Source organism: Bos indicus x Bos taurus, chromosome 10, assembly GCF_003369695.1.
Source record: "Bos indicus x Bos taurus breed Angus x Brahman F1 hybrid chromosome 10, Bos_hybrid_MaternalHap_v2.0, whole genome shotgun sequence".
In the NCBI taxonomy this organism is placed as follows: Eukaryota; Metazoa; Chordata; class Mammalia; order Artiodactyla; family Bovidae; genus Bos; species Bos indicus x Bos taurus.
In genome coordinates this window covers 2,366,876-2,390,872 of record NC_040085.1, presented here as the reverse complement: position 1 = coordinate 2,390,872, position 23,997 = coordinate 2,366,876, and the positions used below count along the sequence as shown (strand labels likewise).

General features: G+C 39.2%; 1 protein-coding gene across 2 annotated transcripts in view; it reads left to right on the top strand.

Moving 5' to 3' along the window:
* WDR41 (WD repeat domain 41) overlaps positions 1 to 23,092 on the top strand; it is a 48,104-nt gene extending 25,012 nt beyond the window's left edge. Inside the window, exons 6-13 of one of the 2 annotated variants that reach the window (XM_027552924.1) lie at positions 734 to 845; positions 4,583 to 4,645; positions 9,772 to 9,882; positions 14,097 to 14,281; positions 16,855 to 16,976; positions 18,091 to 18,179; positions 19,388 to 19,521; positions 22,320 to 23,092. In XM_027552924.1, coding sequence (XP_027408725.1) covers positions 734 to 845; positions 4,583 to 4,645; positions 9,772 to 9,882; positions 14,097 to 14,281; positions 16,855 to 16,976; positions 18,091 to 18,179; positions 19,388 to 19,521; positions 22,320 to 22,472 — 969 coding nt within the window. In that variant the 3' untranslated portion in view covers positions 22,473 to 23,092. The remainder of the gene's footprint in view (positions 1 to 733; positions 846 to 4,582; positions 4,646 to 9,771; positions 9,883 to 14,096; positions 14,282 to 16,854; positions 16,977 to 18,090; positions 18,180 to 19,387; positions 19,522 to 22,319) is intronic. The other variant, XM_027552925.1, reaches the window with a different exon arrangement.
* Positions 23,093 to 23,997: the final 905 nt, after the last annotated feature.

The window sequence follows — 23,997 nt, the reverse complement described above, 5'->3', positions numbered from 1 at the left end:
TTAGAGCAAGAGATGAATCTCTATAGTAAGATAAGGAAAAATGTAGTACCTAGTATGTGTCTAGTCGGAGAAGGCAACGGCACCCCACTCCAGTACTCTTGCCTGGAAAATCCCATGGACGGAGGAGCCTGGTAGCTGCAGTCCACGGGGTCGCTAAGAGTCGGACACGACTGAGTGACTTAGCAGCAGCAAGCAGCAGTGTATTTCTAGTTGGTAATTCTAGGAAGGGATACTACTTTCCAAGTGATATGGCAGTAGCTAGTCTTTTTTTGTTGTTCTTTGTTTTAGCTTTAAACTTGAAACACGGAGCTATTTGTGCCTCACTATGTTTTCTGTAAAATCATAATTTAGTAGTAGTTACTTATTTCCAGAACAAAATCTTTTGTGGCTGATTGGTGGCTGGCTACTCTTAGGTTCATTTTATAAACATACTAATTGGGGCTTATTATTGATAGAAATTCTGCTACAGATTGGAGAAACAAACTTGGATAAGACTTGGTTACTTGCATTCCTATAGAAGAAATTACCTTAGATGGTCTCAGAAAGTGCTACTGTTCTTCAGTAATTTCAGCAGGCTTGGGGAAAGATACTAGTAAAGTGAAATAGTATTTCCTCATTTACTTTGAAGATTACTGATCTCTTGAAGGGAAAGGGTATCAACTTGTGGACATATTTTAAAACCACTGAATGCTTGAATTTCTAAACTGATAAATATTTTGCATGAATTTTACAGTGTTTAGCTGTTATTCAGAGACTAGATGTTTGGCTCTCTGGTGGGAATGATCTGTGTGTGTGGAACCGAAAATTAGATCTTCTGTGTCAGACGAGCCACCTTTCTGATACAGGTAAAAACAAATCAAGGTACTTGTGAACCATGCTAGACACTAAAATAAAGACACAGTGAATCTTCAAAGAGACTTTGCATGAATACAACAGTAATATAGGAGCTTTTCTTTTTAATTCTGAATATAAGATGTAGTCGTATTTTCCAATTCAGGTGAAGGGTTGTGTGAAATATATTTCCATTTCAAATTGGAAGGAAAAGATTTTCCCTCTTTTGGCTTCTTCACCCCTTCTAACAGAATTTCTCAAAAGTGAACAATAAAACCCTTTTCTTATATGTTCCTGGACCATGTCCTAAACTGAGTTTACCTGGAAGCAGATCTTTATGACTTTACAAAAGTATTTTCTTCATTTGTGGGATCATCAGACTTTGCATAGAGTCCTAAGGATGCCCTCATTTTACAGTTGGTTTTACTAAGGAAATTTCATTCATGTGAAAATGTAAAAACAGAATTCTGTTTTCTCAGAAAAAAATCAGTTTTGACTTAACATTGGTATCAAGGAACTTAAAGAATAAAAATTTATTCAGAATAAAAATATTTAAGTATAAATGAGTAAATTTAAATGACAGTAACCTTAAAATGAGCTGAACTGAACCTTAAAATCATGTGATCCACTGTTAACTATTTTTGTTTCTAAAAGTAATGAAATGAACCCATGGTCATCCTAGAAAAAATACAGGCATACCTTGTTTTATCGTGCTTTGCTTTATTTGGCTTTGCAGATGATGCATCTTTTACAAATTGTTTGTGGCAACTCTGCGTCATGCAAGTCTCTTGGCACCATTTTTCTGGAAGCATTTGTTCACTTTGTGTTTCTGTCAATTGTGGTAATTCTTGAAATATTTCACACCCTCCAACAGCAAAAAGAATGACTACCTGAAGGCTCAGCTAATTGTTAATAGTTTTTTAGCAATAAAGTGTTTTACAATTAAGGTTCATACATTGTCTTTTAGACATAATACTATTGCACATTTAATAGATGACAGTATAATGTTAACAACTATTATCAGTTCAGTTCAGTCACTCAGTCGTGTCCAACTCTTTGCGACCCCAGGCACTGCAGCATGCTAGGCTTCCCTGTCCATCCCCAATTTCTGGAGCCTGCTCAAACTCATGTCCATTGAGTCAGTGATGCCATCCAGCCATCTCATCCTCTGTCGTCCCCTTCTCCTCCTGTCCCCAATCCCTCCCAGCATCAGGGTCTTTTCCAATGAGTCAGTTCTTTGCATCAGGTGGCCAAAGTATTGGAGTTTCAGCTTTAGCATCTGTCCTTCCAATGAATATTCAGTACTGATTTCCTTTAGGATGGACTGGTTTGATCTCCTTGTAGTCCAAGGGACTCTCAAGAGTCTTCTCTAACACCATAGTTCAAAAGCATCAATTCTTCGGTGCTCAGCCTTCTTTATAGTCCAACTCTCACATCCATACATGACTACTGGAAAAACCATAGTTTTGACTAGATGAATCTTTGTCAGAAAAGTAATGTCTCTGCTTTTTAATATGCTGTCTAGGTTGGTCACAGCTTTTCTAACAAGGAGCAAGCATCTTTTAATTTCATGGCTGCATTCACCATCTGCAGAGATTTTAGAGCCCAAGAAAATAAAGTCTGTCACTGTTTCCATTGTTTCCCCATCTATTTGCCACAAAGTGATGGGACCGGATGCCATGATCTTAGTTTTTTGAACGTTGAGTTTTATGCCAGCTTTTTCACTACTGTTATATGCAGTGGGAAATTAAAAAATTTGTGTGACTTGCTTTACTTTGATAATTGCTTTATTTCGGTGGTCAGGAACCAAACCCAAAATATCTCCAAGGTATGCCTGTTATTAAAGCATATTATTGTTGTCTTAGAGTAGTAGGAGCCCTGTGAGTTGAATTTACACTTCTTTATTGGAACTAGCTTATCTCCACATGTGTATTATAAAATACTAGAAAAATAATATAATGTCTTAATAAAACTAAATCCCTATCTTACCAGGATTTATAGTTTAACTTCTTAGTTCACCACTTGATCACTAGTAATCTTGTTTGTAGTGGTAAAGAACACCCTGCCAATGCAGGAGACATAAGAGTGTGCGGTCAATCCCTGGGTCAGGAGGATCCCCTAGAGGAGGGCGTGGCAACCCACTCCAGTATTCTTGCCTGGAGAATCCCATGGACAGAAGCGCCAGGCAGGCTACAGTCCATAGGGTTGCAAAGAGCCAGACATGAATGAAGTGACTTAGCATGCACGCACACATGTTGTAAAATACTGAAATCAGGGCTAAAAAAGGACCTTTTGCATGTTAATGGAAATAATCACCTGTTATTACAATTCCCCTTCCTTTGCAAATTAGCTTTGAGTACTGTACTTTAAGTAGTTACAGTATTGCCCTGTTTATCAGTAAGAGATAGCAGTAAACCTTTGAGAAAATTGGTTAGAAAGCTTTTAAAAGACCTTAAGTTGCCATTGGTGAGCTTTTTGTGATTTGGATTTTCCAAATTACCAGATGCCAAATAGTTAGCAGTACTATTAGATCCTTACTTTATGAAACTCCTTTCACTAAGCCTTGCTTGATTTATGGACTGGCAGGGCTTTTAGGGACAATTATTATGTATTTGGAAATAAGCAAAAATAATCTTAGTACGATAAAATGGAAGGAGCCTTGGACTAGAAAACAGGACATCCATGCCCTTTCCATCACTATGGTCTGTGATTCTGTGCATTAAGTTGCTACTTCTGGATTATTGAGTTTACAGTAATTTTATTTCATAAATAATCAACATGTTTTTGACAAGCTGTTTTCTGCATCTGGAATTCTCTGCTGTTCTCCCTCCCCCTGCTCTCCTCTCTCTCCTACTTCTTTATCCTGTACACTGCTGCTCCCGTTTCTCCTCCTCTACCATCAATGCCCTGTCCTTGACCATGGAAAAATATAAAACATACTGGTAAAACCTATGTGGAAGAAAGATGTTGGCCAGAAATACTCCCCGAGTGGGAAGGTAAAGCAGATGAGAATATTTTCCCAATTAGCATATGTGTTATGAATTACTGTATAAAAATTACATATATTTTTAAGGGAAAAGTTAACTTTAATTAACAAGTTTTGTGCCAACACATATGGTAATTCTAAATCTAACACGTGAATTCTTTAATTTTTGCTGACAAAAGTGATAATTATAACATATCTTACAGAAGTTGTGGTTATCCTAAAATCATTTCATGATTCAGCTATAAAAAATGTACTTAGCACTGTATGCTTAATAAGTGAAATGTAATAGAATGTTGAATCTGATTATTCTAGTAATACAAGGAATTTTGTAAATGTACTGATCAATTATAAACATACTATTTGAAGGCCACTTTCTTAGCTGTTGACTGTTGGCTCATTTATTTGCTGCCAGGGAGTTCACCCAGGCTTCTTAAATTTACATTGAGGAAAAATGCCAATTTTGTATTCCATTTGAGCTAGCCATCTTGTAAATGGCAATGATGATTATCTTAAGGGGTCCCTGGTAAATAAGTTTGCCATAATAGTACAAATATTCAAAGAGAATTTTCTACCCTTAATAAATCAATAAAGCCTTCGAGAGATTTTACTGACTTTTCACAAAGTCGTTTTCACATGCAAGTGTGATGTAGCGAATTGTGTGAGCTTTATTGTTACCATCCCCTTTGAAGAAATGACTAATATAAATCTGAAAATGTTTTTGATCTAATCTATTAAGAAAATAATTTAACTTTTATGTTTTTGAAGGGATCACTGCTTTGATTGAAATACCTAAGAACTGTGTTGTGGCAGCAGTTGGCAAAGAACTGAGTGAGTATGATTTTCTCCCCCATCATTTCTTCTTTTTTAAAATTTTAAACTAGCCTTGTGTAAACATTTCGGAAAGACTAATTTGACTTTTTATTTAAAGGACATCTTTCCCTGCCCCCAGTCTTGACCTCCTGGAATTATTGAAGTGATATGGAACCTGAGACATTTTCAAGATGTTAGGTCGGCTCTCGTACCACACTTAGTCTAGCATAGGCAAGTGGGCAAGGTAACCCCGCTCCTCTGATGCTGGAGAGGGCTCTTTACACCCCACAGTCCTCTCTGTTGACCCACACTCACTCACTGAGCAAAAACCTTAGCTACATAAAAGAACGCCAACATTCTGAAAACTAAAAACGAGCTGCGTTTGGAAGAGGGTTATTATGGGAGTTCAGTAAGACAGGAGCTGTGGAAACCAGAGTGGGACCTGTCTTCTTGGAGGGTGGAGTTTGCACCATTTCCCTCAGAGTAGTGGGATGGCAGGAGGGAGAATGAGAGGATGTGGTAAATGTACTGATTATAAACATGCCATTTGAAGGCTAGTCTCTTACTGTTGACTGTTGGCTCACTTATTTACTGCCAGGAGTCTGCAGTTTAAAAAAAAAAACAAGCCTATTATGCTCATTACCTTATGGATAAAAATTGTGTGCTGAGAAGTTGCTTTTTAAAATCTGCTTTTTTCTTGAAGAATTTGTCTAATGAAGCCCAGAGGGCATTTGATATTACTTGTGCTGCTACTTCTAGATGCCAGTCTCGAGATTTACTGTGATCACCAGTTGGCATGTTTGCAAATGCCAGTGAGAAATGAGCTAATGGTTTACCGGTTGTAAGCTGCTATCTGCAGGCTCTGCTGCTTTGCAGTCAGCTTTTTCTTTCTTCCACTGAATTTCCCTGTGTAGTCATGTCTGAGAAGTAATTTTTAACCCAATGCTTATGCTTGCTTTTCATAAAGCAGCTTCTAAAGATAAAATTTAGTGTTTAAGTTTTTTTTCTTTTGTTCTTCTTTGCAGAAATTCAGTTTTCCCATGTTCTTTATTGTGCTGGAAAGATGCCTCGCTTTTCCCTGCTTTTTACCTCTTGTTGCTAATCAATCGCTTGTGTTTTGCTGGTTTTACTCTCAGTGGTTCTCAAAATGTTGTGTGCATGAGGATGACCCGAAGGACTTGTTAAGAACACAAAATACTGGGCCTTACTCCCAGAGTTTCTAGTTCACTACTTCTAGAGTGGGGCCTGAGCGTCTGCATTCTAACATGTACTGTGAGTGCTGAGGTGGTCGGTCTGGGGCCATTCTTTGAGGGCGGCTGCTCTAAATATTTTGGTCCACTTCTTTCCATCTCACTAGTGTTGCTCTGTTCAGGTACTCTTCTCCTCTTTTGCCTGGTTGGACTGTTGCGATAGTCTCCTGACTTATTTTCATTCCTCTACTTTATTTATTTTTTTGAATGTGTACTTAACAATGTGCAAACTATATTTTAGCCATTGCCGTTGTCTGGAGAACACATTGAAAGTATAAATATTTACGAAAGATTATTGTATTCAGATAATGATGAAGTATTAGTAAGATGTCTAAATATATGTAATGTGGAGTGTCCAAAGGGCTTCCCAGGTGGCTCAGTGGTAAAGAATCCGCCTGCCAATGCATGACATACAGGAGGCCCAGGCTGGATCCCTGGGTTAGAAAGATCCCCTATAGAAGAAAATGGCAATCCATTCCAGTATACCTGCCCGGAGAACCGCACAGACAGAGGAGGGTCACAAAAGAGAGTCAGACATGATTGAGCATGCATGCCCAGAGTGTCCAAATATAATCACCCCATGATAGAGTTAGTAGCAAGTAAAATAAAATCTCTTTAAGTATATGCCTGTTCAGCATGCCTGCATGCTTAGTCGTGTCCGACACTTTGCAACCCCCTGGACTGTAGCCCGCCAGGCTCCTCCGTCCATGGTCCATAAGGGCTCTCCAGGCAAGAATACTGGAGCAGGTTGCCACTTCCCTTTTCAGGGGATTTTCCTGACCCAGAGATTGAACCTGCACCTCCTGTGTCTCCTGCATTGCAGGTGGGTTCCCTACCTGCTGAGCCATCAGGGAAGCCCTTACATTGCTAATTTATGTGGCTATTGGCATATATTTAAGATACTTGCAAACTATTGCACAAATATTGTGACTGTTTGAATCCATATCAAAATTTGGATACCAGTGAAATTAATTCACCATGATATAGCTGCTTGGTTGGCTGGATAGGTATGGCCATTCCCTTCTCTGTTTTAGCGGTTCTAAACAATGTTTTCAGTGAAAACATTGAAAACTCCAAACTGGAAACAAAATAAGCTACCATTTACCACCCTCATTTTGTAAAAATAACTTTTTAACAACAAAATATGAAGAACATGACCTCAGGAAAAAAGTATAGGGCTTTAAATTTAATACATTTAGTTTTATTAAGAACAAACAAACTTATGTGGCCTTATTTTTTTTCTCATTTTTGCTCCAGATGAATGAAATCTTTGCCCTAAGGATGAATGTAATCATGCCTACACAATGAAGTCCAGGCCTTTCAGCATATCAAGTCATGCCTTCCATGATCTCCCTCTGCTTCCCTTGAGTCCTGTCCCACTGCTGGCTAATTTGCATTTCCTGGAGCTCCCAGCCTGAGGCGGTTCTCACCACCGTCCTTTCTCTTGCCACCTGTGTTGGACTTGGCCATCTCCCCCTGCTTCCATGGAGTCTTGCGTAACTGCTGGCTACTCCACATTTCCTGGAACCCCCCAGCCCGAGGTGGTTCTCACCTCTGCCTTCCTTTCTCTTGTCAGCCATATTGGACTTGACCACGTAATTCATCGTCCTCTTTAATCTGGCTCATTACTACTTACTCTTTAAGAGCACAGCTCTAGTATTTCTTTTTCAAGGATGAAGCCTTGCTTACGTTATGCCTCCCCTCCCAGAGGTTTTACCTGTGTATTCTCATAGTCTCATGTCTACCATTTAAGTTACCACTCTAAAAACTTATGTTTGCTTTTTGGTCTCTCTTTGCCCCACCCCTTCAGAATATTAGTGCCTTGGTGACTGAAATGTTCTTCATCTTTCTCCTAGCAGGTAAACAGATTTTTATCGAATGAATTAGTGAATTCATTGAAATAGTAATAAACACTGATGCCTCAACAGAAATTGGAATATCATCTAAAAAAAGGAAGAAATTAAAGTTGGTTTTATTCAAAATAATTTATAAAAAATACAAATATTCTTAAAAATAAGGGTTTCCATTTTACTTAGCCTCAAAATAGGGCTTCCCTGGTGGTTCAGACACTAAGGAATCCTCCTGCAATGTGGAAGACTTGGGTTCTATCCCTGGGTTGGAAAGGTCCCCTGCAAAAGGGAACGCCTACCCACTCCAGTATTCTGGCCTGGAGAATTCCATGGACAGAGGATCCTGACAGGCTACAGTCCATGGGGTTGCAAAGAGCTGGACACCACTGAGTGACTTTCACTTTAACTGTTTCATAAAGTAAATATGTAGTGTCATTTTCCTTATGAAAAATAAGTTTTATTCCTCTAAATGTACTATCTTTTCTATTTCTAAGACAAGCTTGTGCCCCTGTCCTTGGTTTTAACTGTTCCATACCAATTTCTCTTTTTCTAATGTGAATCTTCTCAACAGGAAATAAAATTTCTGTGTGCACTGCCTGTAGTTCCTTTGAGGCTTTTATTAGCTGGGCAGGACTATCATCACTCTTTGAGTACTTATCCTGGTTCAAAAGTTCAAGATTTTTCTGTTAACCCTTTTTTAGAATTGACTTGCTTTTCTTTTATCTTCTAATTCATGTTTATTTCCTTGAAGTTATTACATATGTGACCCTTGTGAATACTTGATTGTAGAGACTATGAACTTAAGTTTCTCATTATCTTTAGTTCTTTGTAGTTTTTTGGTCAGTGTTTCAGTTTGTTCTCCCTGTTAGTTGCATTAAACAGTAGAGTACCTGCTTGTTATTCTGTAATCTTAATCTCAGCGTCATTTGGTAGTATTCCAACTACAGGAGAATTTTCACTCTATTTTGCTAGGTATCAGAAAGAGTCCTTTTTCTGATAGACAACCACAGTTTCTGAGACCTTCATCTGACAGCCACAGTTTCAATGTGAATGGCTATCAGTAAATGTGCCCAGAGACATAGAAGGAAATGTGGTGTGACCTGTTTTCCAGACAGAAGTATGAGAAAGAAGAGAAACTTAGTAATAAGCCATCACTTGGGAGGAATATGACCTCTGAGATACTAGTTTTTCCAAGCTGTGAGCAGCCACAGCACTTGGTGCTGGGGCCTGTTATAGCACCGACTACATTGATTCTGAGCTTGTTTATAAGTCTCACTCCCACTCTCAATGACTATTACAGGGCAGTAACTGGAGCCTAGTCATATATAATATCTAAGTTCCTGGAGCATCGTAATAAGCGTTCAGTAAATGTTTATTGAATCTTTCCAGTTGATTTGATTTTGAGTTTTCTATACTGTTTAATGTTAGGATTAACACAAGTTTATATAAAACTGTTTGTTAAACTCAGTTGAGTAAAGCAACACTATAGTCCAAAAGAACTGTATAACACACAAAAATTATAAGGCATATCTTCTCAGAGAATTTGTAATTTAATGGTGTAAGCTTAGATATCAATTTGAAAAGTAAATAAATAAAAACTGCTGAAGTCTTCACCGATTTGAGGTTAGGCACAAATTCATAGCTTATTTTGCAGCAGTATTTACTGGCCTGGCATGAGGAGAGAAGGCTAATGGTTGGGGGTTCAGGGATCCGGACCAGTGCTGGCTAAGGAGAGAATGAGGTGGGAGAGCTGGTCATACACTGAAGGCTTAGGGAGGATGGGACTTAATGGTTGGTGGGGGTTTAGAAGAGTTTTAATAAAAGGAACAGAGTTTTGAGGTCACACTTGGGATTTTAGTAGATCATTGCAAACATCTCAAGGATTTGAAAGAAATGAAGTAGTATGAACAAGACTGTCTTTGAAGATGGGTTTTTTCAGTATTTTAGGTATTTGTCACTTAGTGAAATATTAGTTTTTTGAGCAGAAATGGAACTTTATCTTCTTTGACTATTTCAGTAAAATTATATCGGTCTTTTCGTTTAGTAATTTTCAGGTTGGTAGCAGCCACAGAGGGATCACTAGGATGGGATATTCTTGAAGTTAAGCGACTCCTTGATCACCAAGATAATATTCTCTCACTGGTTAATGTCAATGGTAAGCTCATTGTGTCCATGTTTATATTATGTACAATTTTTTACTTGTTAACCTGTTTTGAACTTTAGTCTTATTTTGTTGTAGGATTCTAGAATTAACATCATGAAAATGATGCTATTAATAAGGAGAGAGTGGCAGTCTTATTTTCTGAGGTTTAAACCAGTAGAATTCATCAAGTTTCATAGATTGGTAGGTCTTAGATTTAGGCATGGGGGAAGGATGGAGTTGGGCAGAGAAAAGGGGTGATGGAGGAGACAGCGTACTTACCTCAGGGGTTACTTGGCAGCTGTGGGATGATTGTCGTAGGCTATCAGTACTAATGCTTGGTAGCATTTTGGCTTTGGGGGCAAATGGTTCTGGCTCTTTTCTCTTTTGAAGGTCACACAGGACAAAATTATATACCACTCTATTTACAGTAGAATGAGCTGGATTCAGTCCATCATTGAAGAACCAGAGAATAACACCAAACTAAAGGTCTGCAGAAACGGATCATACCTGCCCTTCCTCATGGCTGTGTGTTTGGTTTGCCAGACTTTGTATTTGGCTTTATCATGATTTTAATGAGTATCTCTTATGAGGTGAACCTGATATCAGATGACAGGATAGGATCACAAACCAAAAATCCTGGGATTTAGCTACTTCACTTTCAAATAAACTGATAGCTTATATCATCAGAGCTCTCCTGGGTGGTCTGGGCTCTGAGGTCAAATGTGAGGACTCTTGGGTGGCTCCAGTTTGATAGTCTGGAGGAGACTTGTAAGAGGGTCCTGTAAGGATGCTGTGAATATGTTGTAGGGGAGTGCACTGCACCCCCCGACCTAGGCTGGCTCTTTCTGAGCAATACTTTGTAGAAACATGAGGCAAAGGGAAAGGGCCACAAACAGTACTAAGTGTAGTCTCCATCTGTAGGCCGTTCAGTCACGTTTTCAATTACATCAGTGAGAATGGCCCGCTCAATGCCAGAAACTTCCTCTCTAATAGCTATTTACTTGTTCAAACTAGCTGCAAGTCTTTCTGAGGACTAGATTATCTGTATGATAGAAATAACAATGTGAGGAGCACCCCTTTTGTCTTTTTCTGGGGACTCTTTCCTTTAGCCATGGTGGCAGCCCAGAAGGCAAGTTCTTATTTGGAAGTTCCTCTGACACTGAGCCAGCAGCCCCAAGGCTAGAGCTGTTGAGAAGAGCACGGCAGTGTCCTGGCGGTTACAGTGGTCACATGGTCACACCTAGTTGTCCCGTTTTAGCAGTGCAGTATTGGGACCAGGACCTGGCATATTTCTGTAATGAAGTTGAGGGAGCCTCAGCTTCATGGCACTTCTCTGTACCTCTCTGTGATGTACAGAGATACTCAGTTGAATTAGGAATGCTCTTGTCAAGTCTTCCTTTGCCATCATCTTAAGAAAAGGAAAAGCTAAGGCAAAAAATAATTTGTTAATGGAAATTACAGAAAACCCCTAGTACTTTTTACTTTATAAATTCCGTGACTATAAAATCACACTACAGAATGCTAGCAAGCCAAAAGCATATTTAGGAATCATATGGATGAGTAGTTTGGTAAAATTTGAGAATGATACTGTGACAGTCTGTCATAATAGATGTGTCTACCATGCTGCAGATTTAGCCATCCTGAAGTGAGTATGTTGTACAGTTCCCAGTTCCACCCCCAGCCCTTTATCCCCACCAATTACCAGTCAAAATGTGGCCAGTTACTGGGTTTATAACTCACAGGGAAAGTGCACGTTCAGTGAGTTGGTGCTAGGACAACCTTAGCAGAGCGTTTGTTTGTAGCAGAACTCCCACAAATGTGGATAATGAATACTGGGTTTGCCCAAGAGCTCTGAATGCCTCTGCAGAGATTGTCTAAGACCAACGTACAAGGTAACCTTGCTTATCTCTTCTGGCAGAAGGCTCTAGGTGCTGCTGCTTTTTTTTATTCCTTTTCTTGTTTTATACTGACAGCATGATATGGTAGTATTAGAACTTCTGAGGGATGGGTAGACAGGCTTCAGGTGAGATTTTCGTACTAAGTGACTTCTGATACTTGCCTAAGGGTCAAAGTCCATCCACGTACAATACATTATTGAGGCTGTTCGGTGTGAAGCATTTTGAATGACCAGTTTGGGATAATGTACACAGCACTAAACTGCACTGACTCAGGTCAGTGTCAGCATTTCATTTCTAGTGAAAAATTATAACTGGGCTCAAGTACTTTGCTTCTGTTGCCTGGATGAATTACAGACACTTGGAGGAGATCAGAGCAGGCAGCTGTGTGGTCTCAGTAGGTTAGCTCCGGTATGGCGACATATGCAGAGGTGGAGTCAAGAAGAATCTTCACTTGTTAATGTCTCTGGTTCTTTTGTAGTTTGAGTGAGATTGAAAAGAGGAGGGGAAGGGATGGAAAAGAAGGTCATGGAAAGATTTCTCTCCACACATGAGAAATGAACTTAATTCTTCACAGACTGAATTCCAGAGAGTCTGTTAATAAACTATGGAAACTGGACTTGGAACCAAGGAAAAATACTATTTACCTGTATGATTGCTGATAATTCTTTATTTTGAAGAGATTGTTCATCTAGTTATTAGAGATTTCTGTCCTGGTTTATTTGATAAATGAGATAGTTAAATCATAACTACTCGTCATGTATTCCTAAATTACAAGTAACTGGATGTTTTAATACTATTAATATGAAATAATACCAGGGGCTCAAAATAATACCAGGGACTCAAAAGATAACATTCAATGTCTTTAAAATGGCTACACATTTATTATTTAATTTTATTTCTACAGTCATCTTCATTTAATGCCTAAGAAATCCAAGATAGAAAAAGGTTAAATGACTTTCTAAAGGCCAACCACATGGCTAGTAACAGGCTGAGTCAAAGTTAAAACTTGAGTTTCTAGACTCACAGTGCACTGCTCTGCTCCACCTTCCTCTATAAAGGAATTAAATCACATTTCTTTATGATAGTTTTCAGTCTTAGCAGTTGTACATTTTCCTTAAATATATAATTTGTGAAGTGTCTTAGCCCACTAATTTCATTTTCATTAAACATTTTAAAAACTTGTTATTGTGCAAGTAATACATAGTCATAATAGAAAAATGAGGAAATAGAAATATAAAAAATGTAAAAATGAAAATGAAAATCATTCATGTAGTATTAAGTAGAGGTTCACGTCCTTCTAGGTGTTTTTCTGGGCATGTATACATATGGTGTGCTTTTGGTAACAGCTTGTCATGAGTATATTTCTGTATTAACATGACATACTTTTACAACTTAGTTTTTGGTAACAGCATTACTGTTTCATTTCGTGGATGTCTGATTTATTTATTCAGTCCCCAGTTGGTTTCCGATATCTTTAGATAGTCGTTAGATAGATCATGTGTGTGTGATGAAGTTCCCATAAAAATTCCCACAGTGTGGGGTTCAGAGAGATTCTGGGTTGCTGAACACGAGTGGCCTGCTGGAGGGGGCCGGGTGCTCTGAGACGCCTCCCACGCCCCTTGCCCTGTGCGCCTCCTCCCTCTGGAGGGGCATCTGTCTTTCAGCATACCCTGTATGATAAAGTGGTGAGGTTGTTTTCCTGAGTTTTGCGAGCTGCTCTAGCATAGTAACTGAACCTGAGGAGGGGATGTGGGACTCTTCAGCTTACAGCCAGTTAGAAACACAGGTAACAGCCTGGATTTACAATTAGTATCTGAAGTGAGAGAAGTCCTGCAGGACTGAGACCTTAACCTGTGGGAACTGACATTATTTCCAGGTAGATAGGCCAAAGCTGAGTTAAACTGTAGGGGCATTCGGCTGGTGTCGCATCATTGCCTGCTGTGGGGAAGACCCCCACACGTCTGGTGTCAGGCGTGTCGTGAGTGTGGGAGTACAGAGGAAACAGAAGTGTGACTTTTTCTTAACTGTATATGATCCAAGGTAAAATTCTTTTGTCTTTGTTCCCCCAAATACTTAACCAAGTATTCCAGCATGACTTCTTTCTTTCTCCGTTGAATTGAAAAGCAGTTACTGTCATTTACTAAACGTGTGAGTAGACTTGAGTCTATTTCCGGTCTTTCTGTTCTGTTAATCTTCCTGTTTGGCTTGTCAGGTTACCTCCCTGTTGTTAATACTGTGACTTTACAGAGCAGCACTACTTGGCAGTTCATTGGTTTTCACCGTAGCCCAGGTAAATGATCAGTAAAGAGACGTATGAACTCTGCCTAGATGTCAGTTTTGTATCTGGCTCCCATGTTGGGGAACTCATCGTCTGGGACACCCTGGGCTGGACCGTGCAGGCCTGCGAACGCAACTTCTGGGACCCATCTCCGCAGCTGGATGCTCAGCGGGAAATAAAACTCTGTCAAAAGCCAAACGACGTTTCTATTCATCATCTCACATGGGATGAAGAGGTAAAAAAAGTGGAGAAAAATTTCTATAATCTTAACATCTTTTACTAAACTCAGTTTCTAATTGGGAAAATTTAATGTCATGATGTAGAAAGGTGTCATTCCTTGCGTCCAAGTTGTGCTTTAAAATGTATTGATGTATTTCGAAGATTACATCATTTGCTTTAAAAAAAGCATTTTAATCTTTTACCACCTCCTTGAGGCAAGGAGGTGATTAAATGGCCACAGATTTTAGAACCCATTGAAGTTTTGAGCTGTATTAAATATTCCCATAGGATCTGAGGATAATGCTTAAAATTGTTTTAAGGAACACTTTGGAAAGAATCCTTTTGAAGATTCCGGTGCATTTCCTGGAGAAATAAAGGGAATTAGAAACTTCAGGAATGCCTTTCTTTTAGTCTTCTAGCATCCTGGGGCAAGGTGATTGTGTGAGAATTACAGATTTCAGTCCTTCAGGCCCGTTGCTCTTGAAGCACGTTACATCTTTTTTTGCAGTAAGAGATTAGTACCAATGGACTTCTGAATCTTGGCTCTGATCTGAACATCTCCTCTTTTAGCTTTAGGAGCTCAGAAAATATGTTTAAAATGGGGTTATTTTTCTAAATCTAATCACAAGAAATGTTCGCGTTGTAAACTTTGAGGAAAGGGGTTGGAGGAGGCTGTTACCTTTATTTTGTGCCTCCCTATACTGTTTAAATCTTACAGTTTTATGTTTTTTTATTTTTATTTTAAAAATGAGTAATAGTGTTCTAGATGGGGAGAGCATGATCCACTTTTTTTTTTTTTTTGGCTTTCTTTGAACCTCTCTTACTTTAAAAACCAAACCAAAATAGAGCAAGAATAGGTAAAGAACATTATTGTACCTAAAGATTAAGTTTCTTTATATTCTAACTTTACTTTGGGGGAAAAAGAGTACTAGGGTGGGTTGCCATTGCCTTCTCCAGGGGATCTTCCCGACTCAGTGATCGAACCCAGATCTCTCACATTGTAGGCAGACCTTTACCCTCTGAGCCACAAGGGAACCCCCGAATATATATGATAAAAACAATAGTCTCAGGAAAGATAGAAACTAGATTTCTAAGAGTTGTAGCCCTAAAAATTATATTTTTAATTTGATACCTTTTTCTCATTGTTGTAAAAATTAGTGCTTTAAGTTTTTTCATTTTGCATTCTCTTTCATCTTAAAATTTTGATTGATGTTTATTAAATGCTTAATAAAGCATTACTCAGTTTTCCCTCATTTTCTTTCTTTTATAAGAGTTTTCTTTCTTTCTATGGGGGGTCAGTTATTGTTAATGACAAGAGATTGATAGAGTGATTCTGTTGAGTAAATACTGCCCCAAAGCTTATTAATTCTCTAGTTGTATTGATAATTTTGTGGGTTTTGATAAAGCATTTGAACTCTGCACAGATTTCTTGGTCCATATAAACTAGTTTCTGGGGTTTCTTTGCACTGAATGTCTCCCAGGGCTCTAGATTGTAGCCAGCTGGCCAGCTGTGTTTATTTTTGTGTATGGCACTGGTCCTTAGCTAGCATTGCTGTGTGCAGAACATCAGTCCTGAGGGTCAAGGGAGTCATTGCAGATTTAGAGTCTGGTAAGCCTTGGAGGCATGTTTGGTTGAGATGCTATAGGTCTGAGTTGGCATTATAGCCTTTGAGGCTGCATGAGAAGTGTTCTCTAGTGAGAACAGGAAGGGAAAAGGATTTTTGAAAGGTCTGTCTCACTGGCATACCTACTGAGTAAGAATAAATGATTCTTAGACAAGAGCCACTAGAAGTCTAGTGATTTGCAAAATAAGTTCAAAAGCTATGTGGTATGGTATGAGGCAAGAATAAGGAACTGGAGTAACATGACCTGAATTCCAATACCACCTTTCATGTCTTAATTTTTTGTGTGACTTTAATCTTTTATTTTGACTTGTTATTCTGCAAAATAGCTTTTCCTACATTAATGAGATGTTGTGAAGCTGAAGTAAGATAAATATTGGTGAAAGTACTTTCAAAAGATTAAAGCTGTTTTAGTAGAAAGGAAAAATGGAAATTTAGTAGAACTGGAAAAAATGTCTTTGTGAAACCACTATATATATATCTCTGCCACTCTAGCATATGCTGTTTTGTATACTTCATAGTTCTTGTGATGCTTAAGATGTGGAGCCCAAGTAACTTTGCTCACATTTTTCAGGCAGAAGAAGCTAAGTAGTTTCCCAACGATACGGTATTATGTGAATGAAAACCCAGGGTGGACCCCAGCAGCTCCGCCCCCACTGCACCCGTCTTCCAGCCGCAGCCCCTGCTCTAGCTGTCACGTTTCAGTAAGGAAGGCAGGGATGCTGCGGGGTGTCATACATAGAGTTCGCTCTGTATTAGCAGTTGTGTCCTTCGACCTTCTAAATGCTGAGCTTTCCTTTGTGCTTTGATATTTTTGGACTTTAGAGGGCAGTACAGTAATTTGGGCTGAAGGCTAGGAATAGGGAAGGCAACAATGACTTTGTGATCTCACACCAAGGCTGGAAATCTGTTACTCTGGGTAGCGGTGTTCGTTTTATGTGCATTTCTGAACTTTTATCTTCCCCAGAATGTATTTGTTGCAGTTGGAAGGGGTTTATATGTGTATAACCTTCCAATGAAGCGTGTGATTGCCTGCCAGAAAGCTGCGCATGACTCCAGTGTCCTGCACGTTGCCAAACTCCCAAACAGGTACGAGTCTCCATCCACTCCGTAACAGGTGGGAGAAACGCACAGTTCCCAGGGCCACCAGTGAACTGCTCAGGGCGCAAAGTCGCCTGGCTCTGTTGCTTGACCAACAGGTTCTTTTGAAAATGGAGACTACCCTATGGCTGTCTCTAACAGAAGAGTTTGTGGCAATATATTACAAAATTTACAAACAGCACGGTTCAAACAAATTATTCTGAATTTCATTGTAAGAAGAGAGAATTTAAAAGTTGGTATTTATTTTAATAGTTAGAAGACTTTGGGGCACTATGTTCTAATTTTTTCATATTTTCCACAAAGCCACCTTTTTGGTAGTGTTGCTTATGGCCAGAATTAAATGGTGGTCTCCTTGTTGGCTGAGGCTACTAACTGAGGGCTTTCCTCTCAGGGCAGATGTGGCCATTGAGCTTCTAGGGATGAATTCTATGAAGGAAATGGTAGTATTTTCGGGGTTTCCCTGGTGGCTCAGCTGGTAAAGAATCTGCCAGCAATGCAGGAGACCCCGGTTCGATTCCTGGGTCAGGAAGTTCCCCTGGAGAAGGCATAGGCTACCCACTCCAGTGTTCTTGGGCTTCCCTGGTGGCTCAGATGACAAAGAATCTGCCTGCAATGTGGGAGGCCTGGGTTGGATCCCTGGGTTGGGAAGATCCCCTTGAGGAGGGCATGGCAACCCACTCCAGTATTCAGGCCTGGAGAATCCCATGGACAGAAGAACCTGGTGGGCTACAGTCTGTGGGGTTGCAGAGAGCTGGACACAACTGAGCAGCTAAGCACAGCACAGCAGTATTTACTCTGCAGGATACTTTCAGAGTGAGAGGGGAGAGAAAGGAATGGGGCTTCTCAGGATATTGTGAGAGTATAATTCATAACCTGTTTTCCTGCATGCATTTTTTAAAATGGAAGCGATACGTGTTTGAAACATTTGAGCTAGTCTCACACTATAATGCATGCCTTTCCTTTGTATTGTAAAGCCATGTTAAAGTGTGATTTTTTAATCAGCTCCCGCCAGGAGCTGGATGAAAGCAGATAAAGGCTGTGCTGATGGTTTTCCCTGCGCTCCAAGCACTTGCCCTCCATGGTGCTCTCTCTCTCCTGACAGGCAGGTTATCTCATGCTCAGAAGATGGCAGTGTACGCATTTGGGAGCTACGAGAAAAACAGCAGCTTTCAGTGGAGCCGGCGCCAACGGGTGTGTATCTTCTCTCAAAAAGGTGGTCTTGCTTTTTTTCTCATGTGAAAGACAGATGAAAGGCAGTTATGTGTAACCACAGGAATAATATACAGTGTGCTCCAAATAAGCATGTTTACATGAAGCATTTGGGAATCAGGATGGGGGACTCACATGTTAATATTTACTGCAGGACCGCCTGTTTATTTCAAGTCAGCTAGGATTCTTTGAGGGGAAGCTAACTGATCTGACTGATCAAATGGGCTTCCCTGGTGGCTCAGACTGTAAAGACTCTGCCTGCAATGCAGAAGACCCAGGTTTGATCTCCTGGAGGATACTGAAGTGGCTACCCACTTCAGTATTCTTGCCTGACTGACCAAATGGCCTAATTAGCTATTTATCAATGTATTGTAATTATGTCTGGTATATAAACATAATGTGTACCATCAGGCATCAAAGTTCTTCAGCCTTGAAGCATTAACATTGAACTCAGTTTATAAACAAACACTTTTGTGTTTATGTCGTTAATCTCTTGAGCTGTTGATTTTCTGGTGCTTGATTTGAAAAACAAAATCCTGGTTAATTAGCAACCTTCGCATAAGAAATCAAATGCCAGTAGCCTCGGAGTTTCCTCTAGTTATTTGAAATCATAGGGTATTGTCACATATGTTGCTTTTTGCTTGTCTTTAAGTTGTGACCTTCCTGCCCCCACACTGCCACTCAGCCCTTTCATTTCTCTCCACTTTGACTTCCATTGCCTTTTTCTCATGTTAACACACCTTCAGCAGTGCGTGAGTAGGGGCAATAAGAAGAGCTGAGCAACAAACGTGGGTAGCTAAGAGGAAATGAAGTAACATATTAAAAAAAAAAACCCTAGCATAGTGCCTGGTATCATCTGCTCACTTAGCCCTTGATGAAAATAAGTGAGAAACACCTTTGCATTTAAGTTTTGTTTTTCTGATCTTACATTATTATTGTTAAGGAAAGTGAAAGTCACTCAGCCGTGTCCAACTCTTTGCGACACCATGGACTATACGGTCCATGGAATTTTCCAGGCTAGAATATTGGAGTGGGTAGCTGTTCCCTTTTCCAGGGGATCTTCCCAACCCAGGGATCGAACCCAGGTCTCCCGCATTGCAGGTGGATTCTTTACCAGCTGAGCCATAAGGGAAGCCTGTTAAGAAAAGAGCATAATTTTGAGAATGACTAAAATGGTTGTGTTTTTCTAGGTTTTTTTAACATGTGGGGATTTGGAAGAGTAAATAAACAAGCCAGCCATCCTGCTAAAAAGCAACAAGAAAATGCCACTTCCTGTTCACTAGAGCTTATTGGAGATTTAATTGGACACTCATCATCTGTGGAGGTATTGTTTTTAATAAGCATAGAAGTGTCCAGGGGAGCCTTGCTTTTTGCATCTCACTGCTGTTCATTCATTTGGTCTCATAAAGGCCTAAAACTTCTCTTATCAGTAAGTTTTTGCTGATTCTAAACATGGAGTGGGATAGGTTTTAGTATGTGTGGTAAAGATCTCCCTGTACAGAGAAATGATTTGAAGGAGGAATGTCTTGCTTCTAAAAACTGGCTTAATTAACTTTATGAATGAGATGTAGGTAGACAGCTGACAATAAGGACAGTGTTGAATATATGAGTAGTAAATACTGTTAAACAGTAGTTAATACAGAGGGTACACGGAGAAGTGTGCTTATATACGTAGAGGTAAAACCTTACAGACTAATTCCGGGGGGCATTACCAAATTCATGAATAGAAGTCTGTTTTACTTCGTTTTGAAGGATAATAGTTAGCTTGGGTAAAACCCAGTGTCTTGATTATCATCGTGGAGTTCAGAATTATAGGGTGCATCCAGTTCTAACTTTTTATAAATTCAAATGCATTAATATTTACTATCAGCACCATTGCCTGTAATGAAGAAGGAAAAAGACCAGTTGAGGTAAAGAGATAATTGCAACTGGTAACCGTATCACCACAGCCCTGAGTAATGAATTTCTTAAATTATGCTTTTGTTTCATAGCCAGGGAGGAACAAATTAATTTTTCATTTGAAAGTGCATTTATTCTTAAGAGCAGCAACACAACAACACCTTATTATTGAGCATTTCCTGTGTTTCAGGCACTATACTGGACATTAGAGTTTACAAAGGGATATAAAATAAAGTCCTTGCTGTTGTGGAGCTTACACTTCAGTAGCCAGGAACAATATAGGGAGACTCAATAAGCTGTTAATCTAGGTTGCTTATGATGGACCCAGATGAGAAGTGGAATCAGGAGTTAGAAGAAAATGGTTAGTGGAAGATACTGGATGGGCCTTGGGCTGAACCTTGATGCTTCAGAGGAGTAAGACGGTCTTGTGGCCATAAGCTCCCTGAGGGTGGGTGCTCATGTCTTACTAATTTTTGCCTTCCTGTAACAGGCAGCCCAGTTGTTTTCATTCTGTTTTTTAACTTCGGGAGTTGTGCAGATGGAATGTACAGAATCTATTTGGTGGCAAGGAGCAGGTTGCCTAGGCTGGAGGTCTGTGTTCCAGTCAATGAACACAGTAGGAGATAAAGTAGTTTGGGGTCAGATTATTGAATGTATGGCTAAGCAGTTTGGCCTTTTAAACTTTTTTAAAGAGTGGGTTTTAAAACACCTATTGAAGGTTTTTAAATGGTGCGGCATATTTGACATTATATAGAAGTGTCAGGGAGAAAGCAATGGCACCCCACTCCAGTACTCTTGCCTGGAAAATCCCATGGAGCGGAGGAGCCTGGTAGGCTGCAGTCAGTGGGGTCACTGAGGGTCGGACACAACTGAGCGACTTCACTTTCACTTTTCACTTTCATGCATTGGAGAAGGCAATGGCAACCCACTCCAGTGTTCTTGCCTGGAGAATCCCAGGGATAGGGGAGCCTAGTGGGCTGCCATCTGTGGGGTCGCACAGAGTCGGACACGACTGAAGTGACTTGGCAGCAGCAGCAGAAGTGTCAGATTCTTAGAAATTTGCCCGAGTAGAGGTGTTGACATTTAATTATTTTTAAAGTATCTCTGGCTTCATTGAGAAAACCTTGGCTATTTCTTAGATTTTCTTTTTTTAAAAAATGTTTGTCCTGACTCTCAGCCTAGTCCTATATACCTGTGTGTACTGAATTCTCACTTGTGCATCTCCTGAGAGATTTTGCTCTCATAGTTCTTCCCCTTTCACTACTGCATCATCAGCTCAGACTGTTTCCTGTTACGTTCAGAAATGTATACGTTATTCCTCAGAAAGCTCACATCCTATTTCTTTTATTTCACTCTTTCCCTCGAGGAGCTCATCTTTTTCATGGTTTCGTTTGTCTCCTCTCTTATACCAGCTCTCTCCATAGGATGCATGCTGCCTTCTCATCAACACTCCATTTTCTTGTTCTTAACTTCCAGCCTATCCCTTCACTGGGCATGACCTTTTATTTGGAGAGTTTAATGTTTTGTTAGCTTTCTCGGACAGTTTCATTCAGGATTGATATGCCTCCTTTTTCTGCAGCAAATCATAGCCTGAAGTATAACTTAGTACCTAATTACATCATCTTTAACTGATACCCTTACTGTTGCAACTAAGATTCAGTTTTCACAGCTGAATTAGAAGCTTCTTGAAGATAGGGATTATAAACATATAGATAACAGTAAATGCTTAAGGATTGATTATTCTCTGTTTATATAGAGAGCTAAAGCTACTGTTTATCTTGGAGAACTTGGGATTCAGATATTTTATTGTGGCCGTTTTTACATTAATAAGAAGGCCAGCAGAAATGACTAAATGAAGCAGGTTTGTCAGGACTTCTGCTGAAAAAAAATCTTAAAACCTATTCTTGAAGAATTAGATAATGGTAAAATTTAGATGACACTTTGGGAATTAAAAAAAAATAGCTGTTATTTATAGCTCTGTAGTTGAGTAGTGTTTACAAAGTTCTGATTATTAAAATGTTAGATATGGGTCTGGCATTTGTTATTTGTATATGACTATCCCCCACACTTAAATTTCTCATGAAAGATACAGAGTTTCATAGTCAGATCCAAAGACCTCTCCACGGTACGCATTTCGGCAAGGACCTATGTTAGTCTACTTGGTATTGGCCGCTTCTCTTCTCCTTGAATTTCCTATAATCAGTAATTAATTTTTTTCTACAGATGTTTCTGTACTTTGAAGACCATGGACTAGTGACTTGTTCTGCTGATCACCTCATTATTCTCTGGAAAAATGGAGAACGAGAATCTGGATTGCGCAGTTTAAAGTTATTTCAAAAATTAGAGGAGAATGGTGACTTGTATCTGTCTGTCTAGGTTAAGGAATTTAAATACCTGTACATGAACCTTGAACATCAAATATAGGGTAATGCTCTGAAAACCATTACCATATTGATTATTTATTTAACTTTGTTTAATTTTTAGGGGGGTCTGCAAACCAGCAACAGGTTTGCTTCTGAGGTATTAGTACATCCACCAAAGAATATGGCACAAGTTTTTCATTTGACTTTCCTCATAAGTTACCTGAAACCATTGTAGGAATGGGTCTGATTTCAGCAGTGACTTTTCAGAAAGTGTTCAGACTTCAGCACAACTGTCTGATGAAGCAGATTTAAATTATACCACAGTATCCTCACAGAGATAAATTTTTTATGCTTTAAATTTTACACTAGAAATTGTATAATCTTATGCTTAATGAAAAGAATAGTACTCAGAACCTCTCTCTGTCTTTAGTGTTACTATATTGCCTCTAACTACATTCATCACCAGGAATTAGATTTTTAAAGTTTTACATGTAGTTTCTTTCATTTAGCCTTTCTGGATTTTGAAATACCTGTTATCCAAAACTAATATTTTATCTATGTGACCACCTGTCATTCTTTTAAATACTTATTTAAGAAACCTGCTTTAATGGAAATAAATATACATGATAATTACGGAAGATATTTTATGAGAAAAATGAAAACTCCACTGAAGAATAAATAGGATGTAGCATATCTTGAATTTAAACCTTGAGCTATCTAGAAAACTGATGCTTTCCTGGAGGAAATGAAGATTCCATAGTAACTGTCTGTTGTTGAACTGGTGAATGCTGTGTTTTAAGTGTCTTAATTTGAATCTAGACCCTGGAAGGAGGTAGAAATAATAGTATTTTTTTTATTCTTTGGTTTCCTTTAGAACCTGTTTGATTAAGAATTCTTGTGATAAATATCCTTTCTCCTACAAATTCCCCTGGTCTTTAGTAACTACTACGATGCCATGAAACAAACCTGAATCTCACTGTTCTAACATCAGCTTTTAAAAAAATTTTTGGTGCCAACTTTTAGTGACTGAACAATAACCACCGTTTGTTTATATCATTCATTTTTAATTCTAGCTGCTAAAATCCCTATCAACTCAAATCAGTAGGAATCTTATTAGGGTGTATTTCTTCCCTCTAGCCTGAACACCCATTTGGTACAAGACCAGCGGCTGCCCCTCATATATGTTAGAGATGAGAGCTAGATCAGTAGTGTTACCAAAGTGCCTGATTCATCTTACCATTGGCTCAAATATGAAATGCTTGAGACAGGCTTTACTTAACGTAGTTTCTTGCAGTTACCTGAGATTAAATCAGCTTCATCACCCCATCAGCCTTAGAGTACTGTTTCTCCCTTTTGGTACTAAAGGATAAAAATTAAAAAGTGTCCCATACATTAAAAAATGGGTGGTTTTAACTGTGGAGTTAAACTGCTGATGAAAGAATCCTATTGAAGTAACTACAAGGGGGCTGATGTGTTAGGACTGATACTTCTCAGAGAACACTTTCTGTGTTTATTCATCACACACACCCCTAACAGAA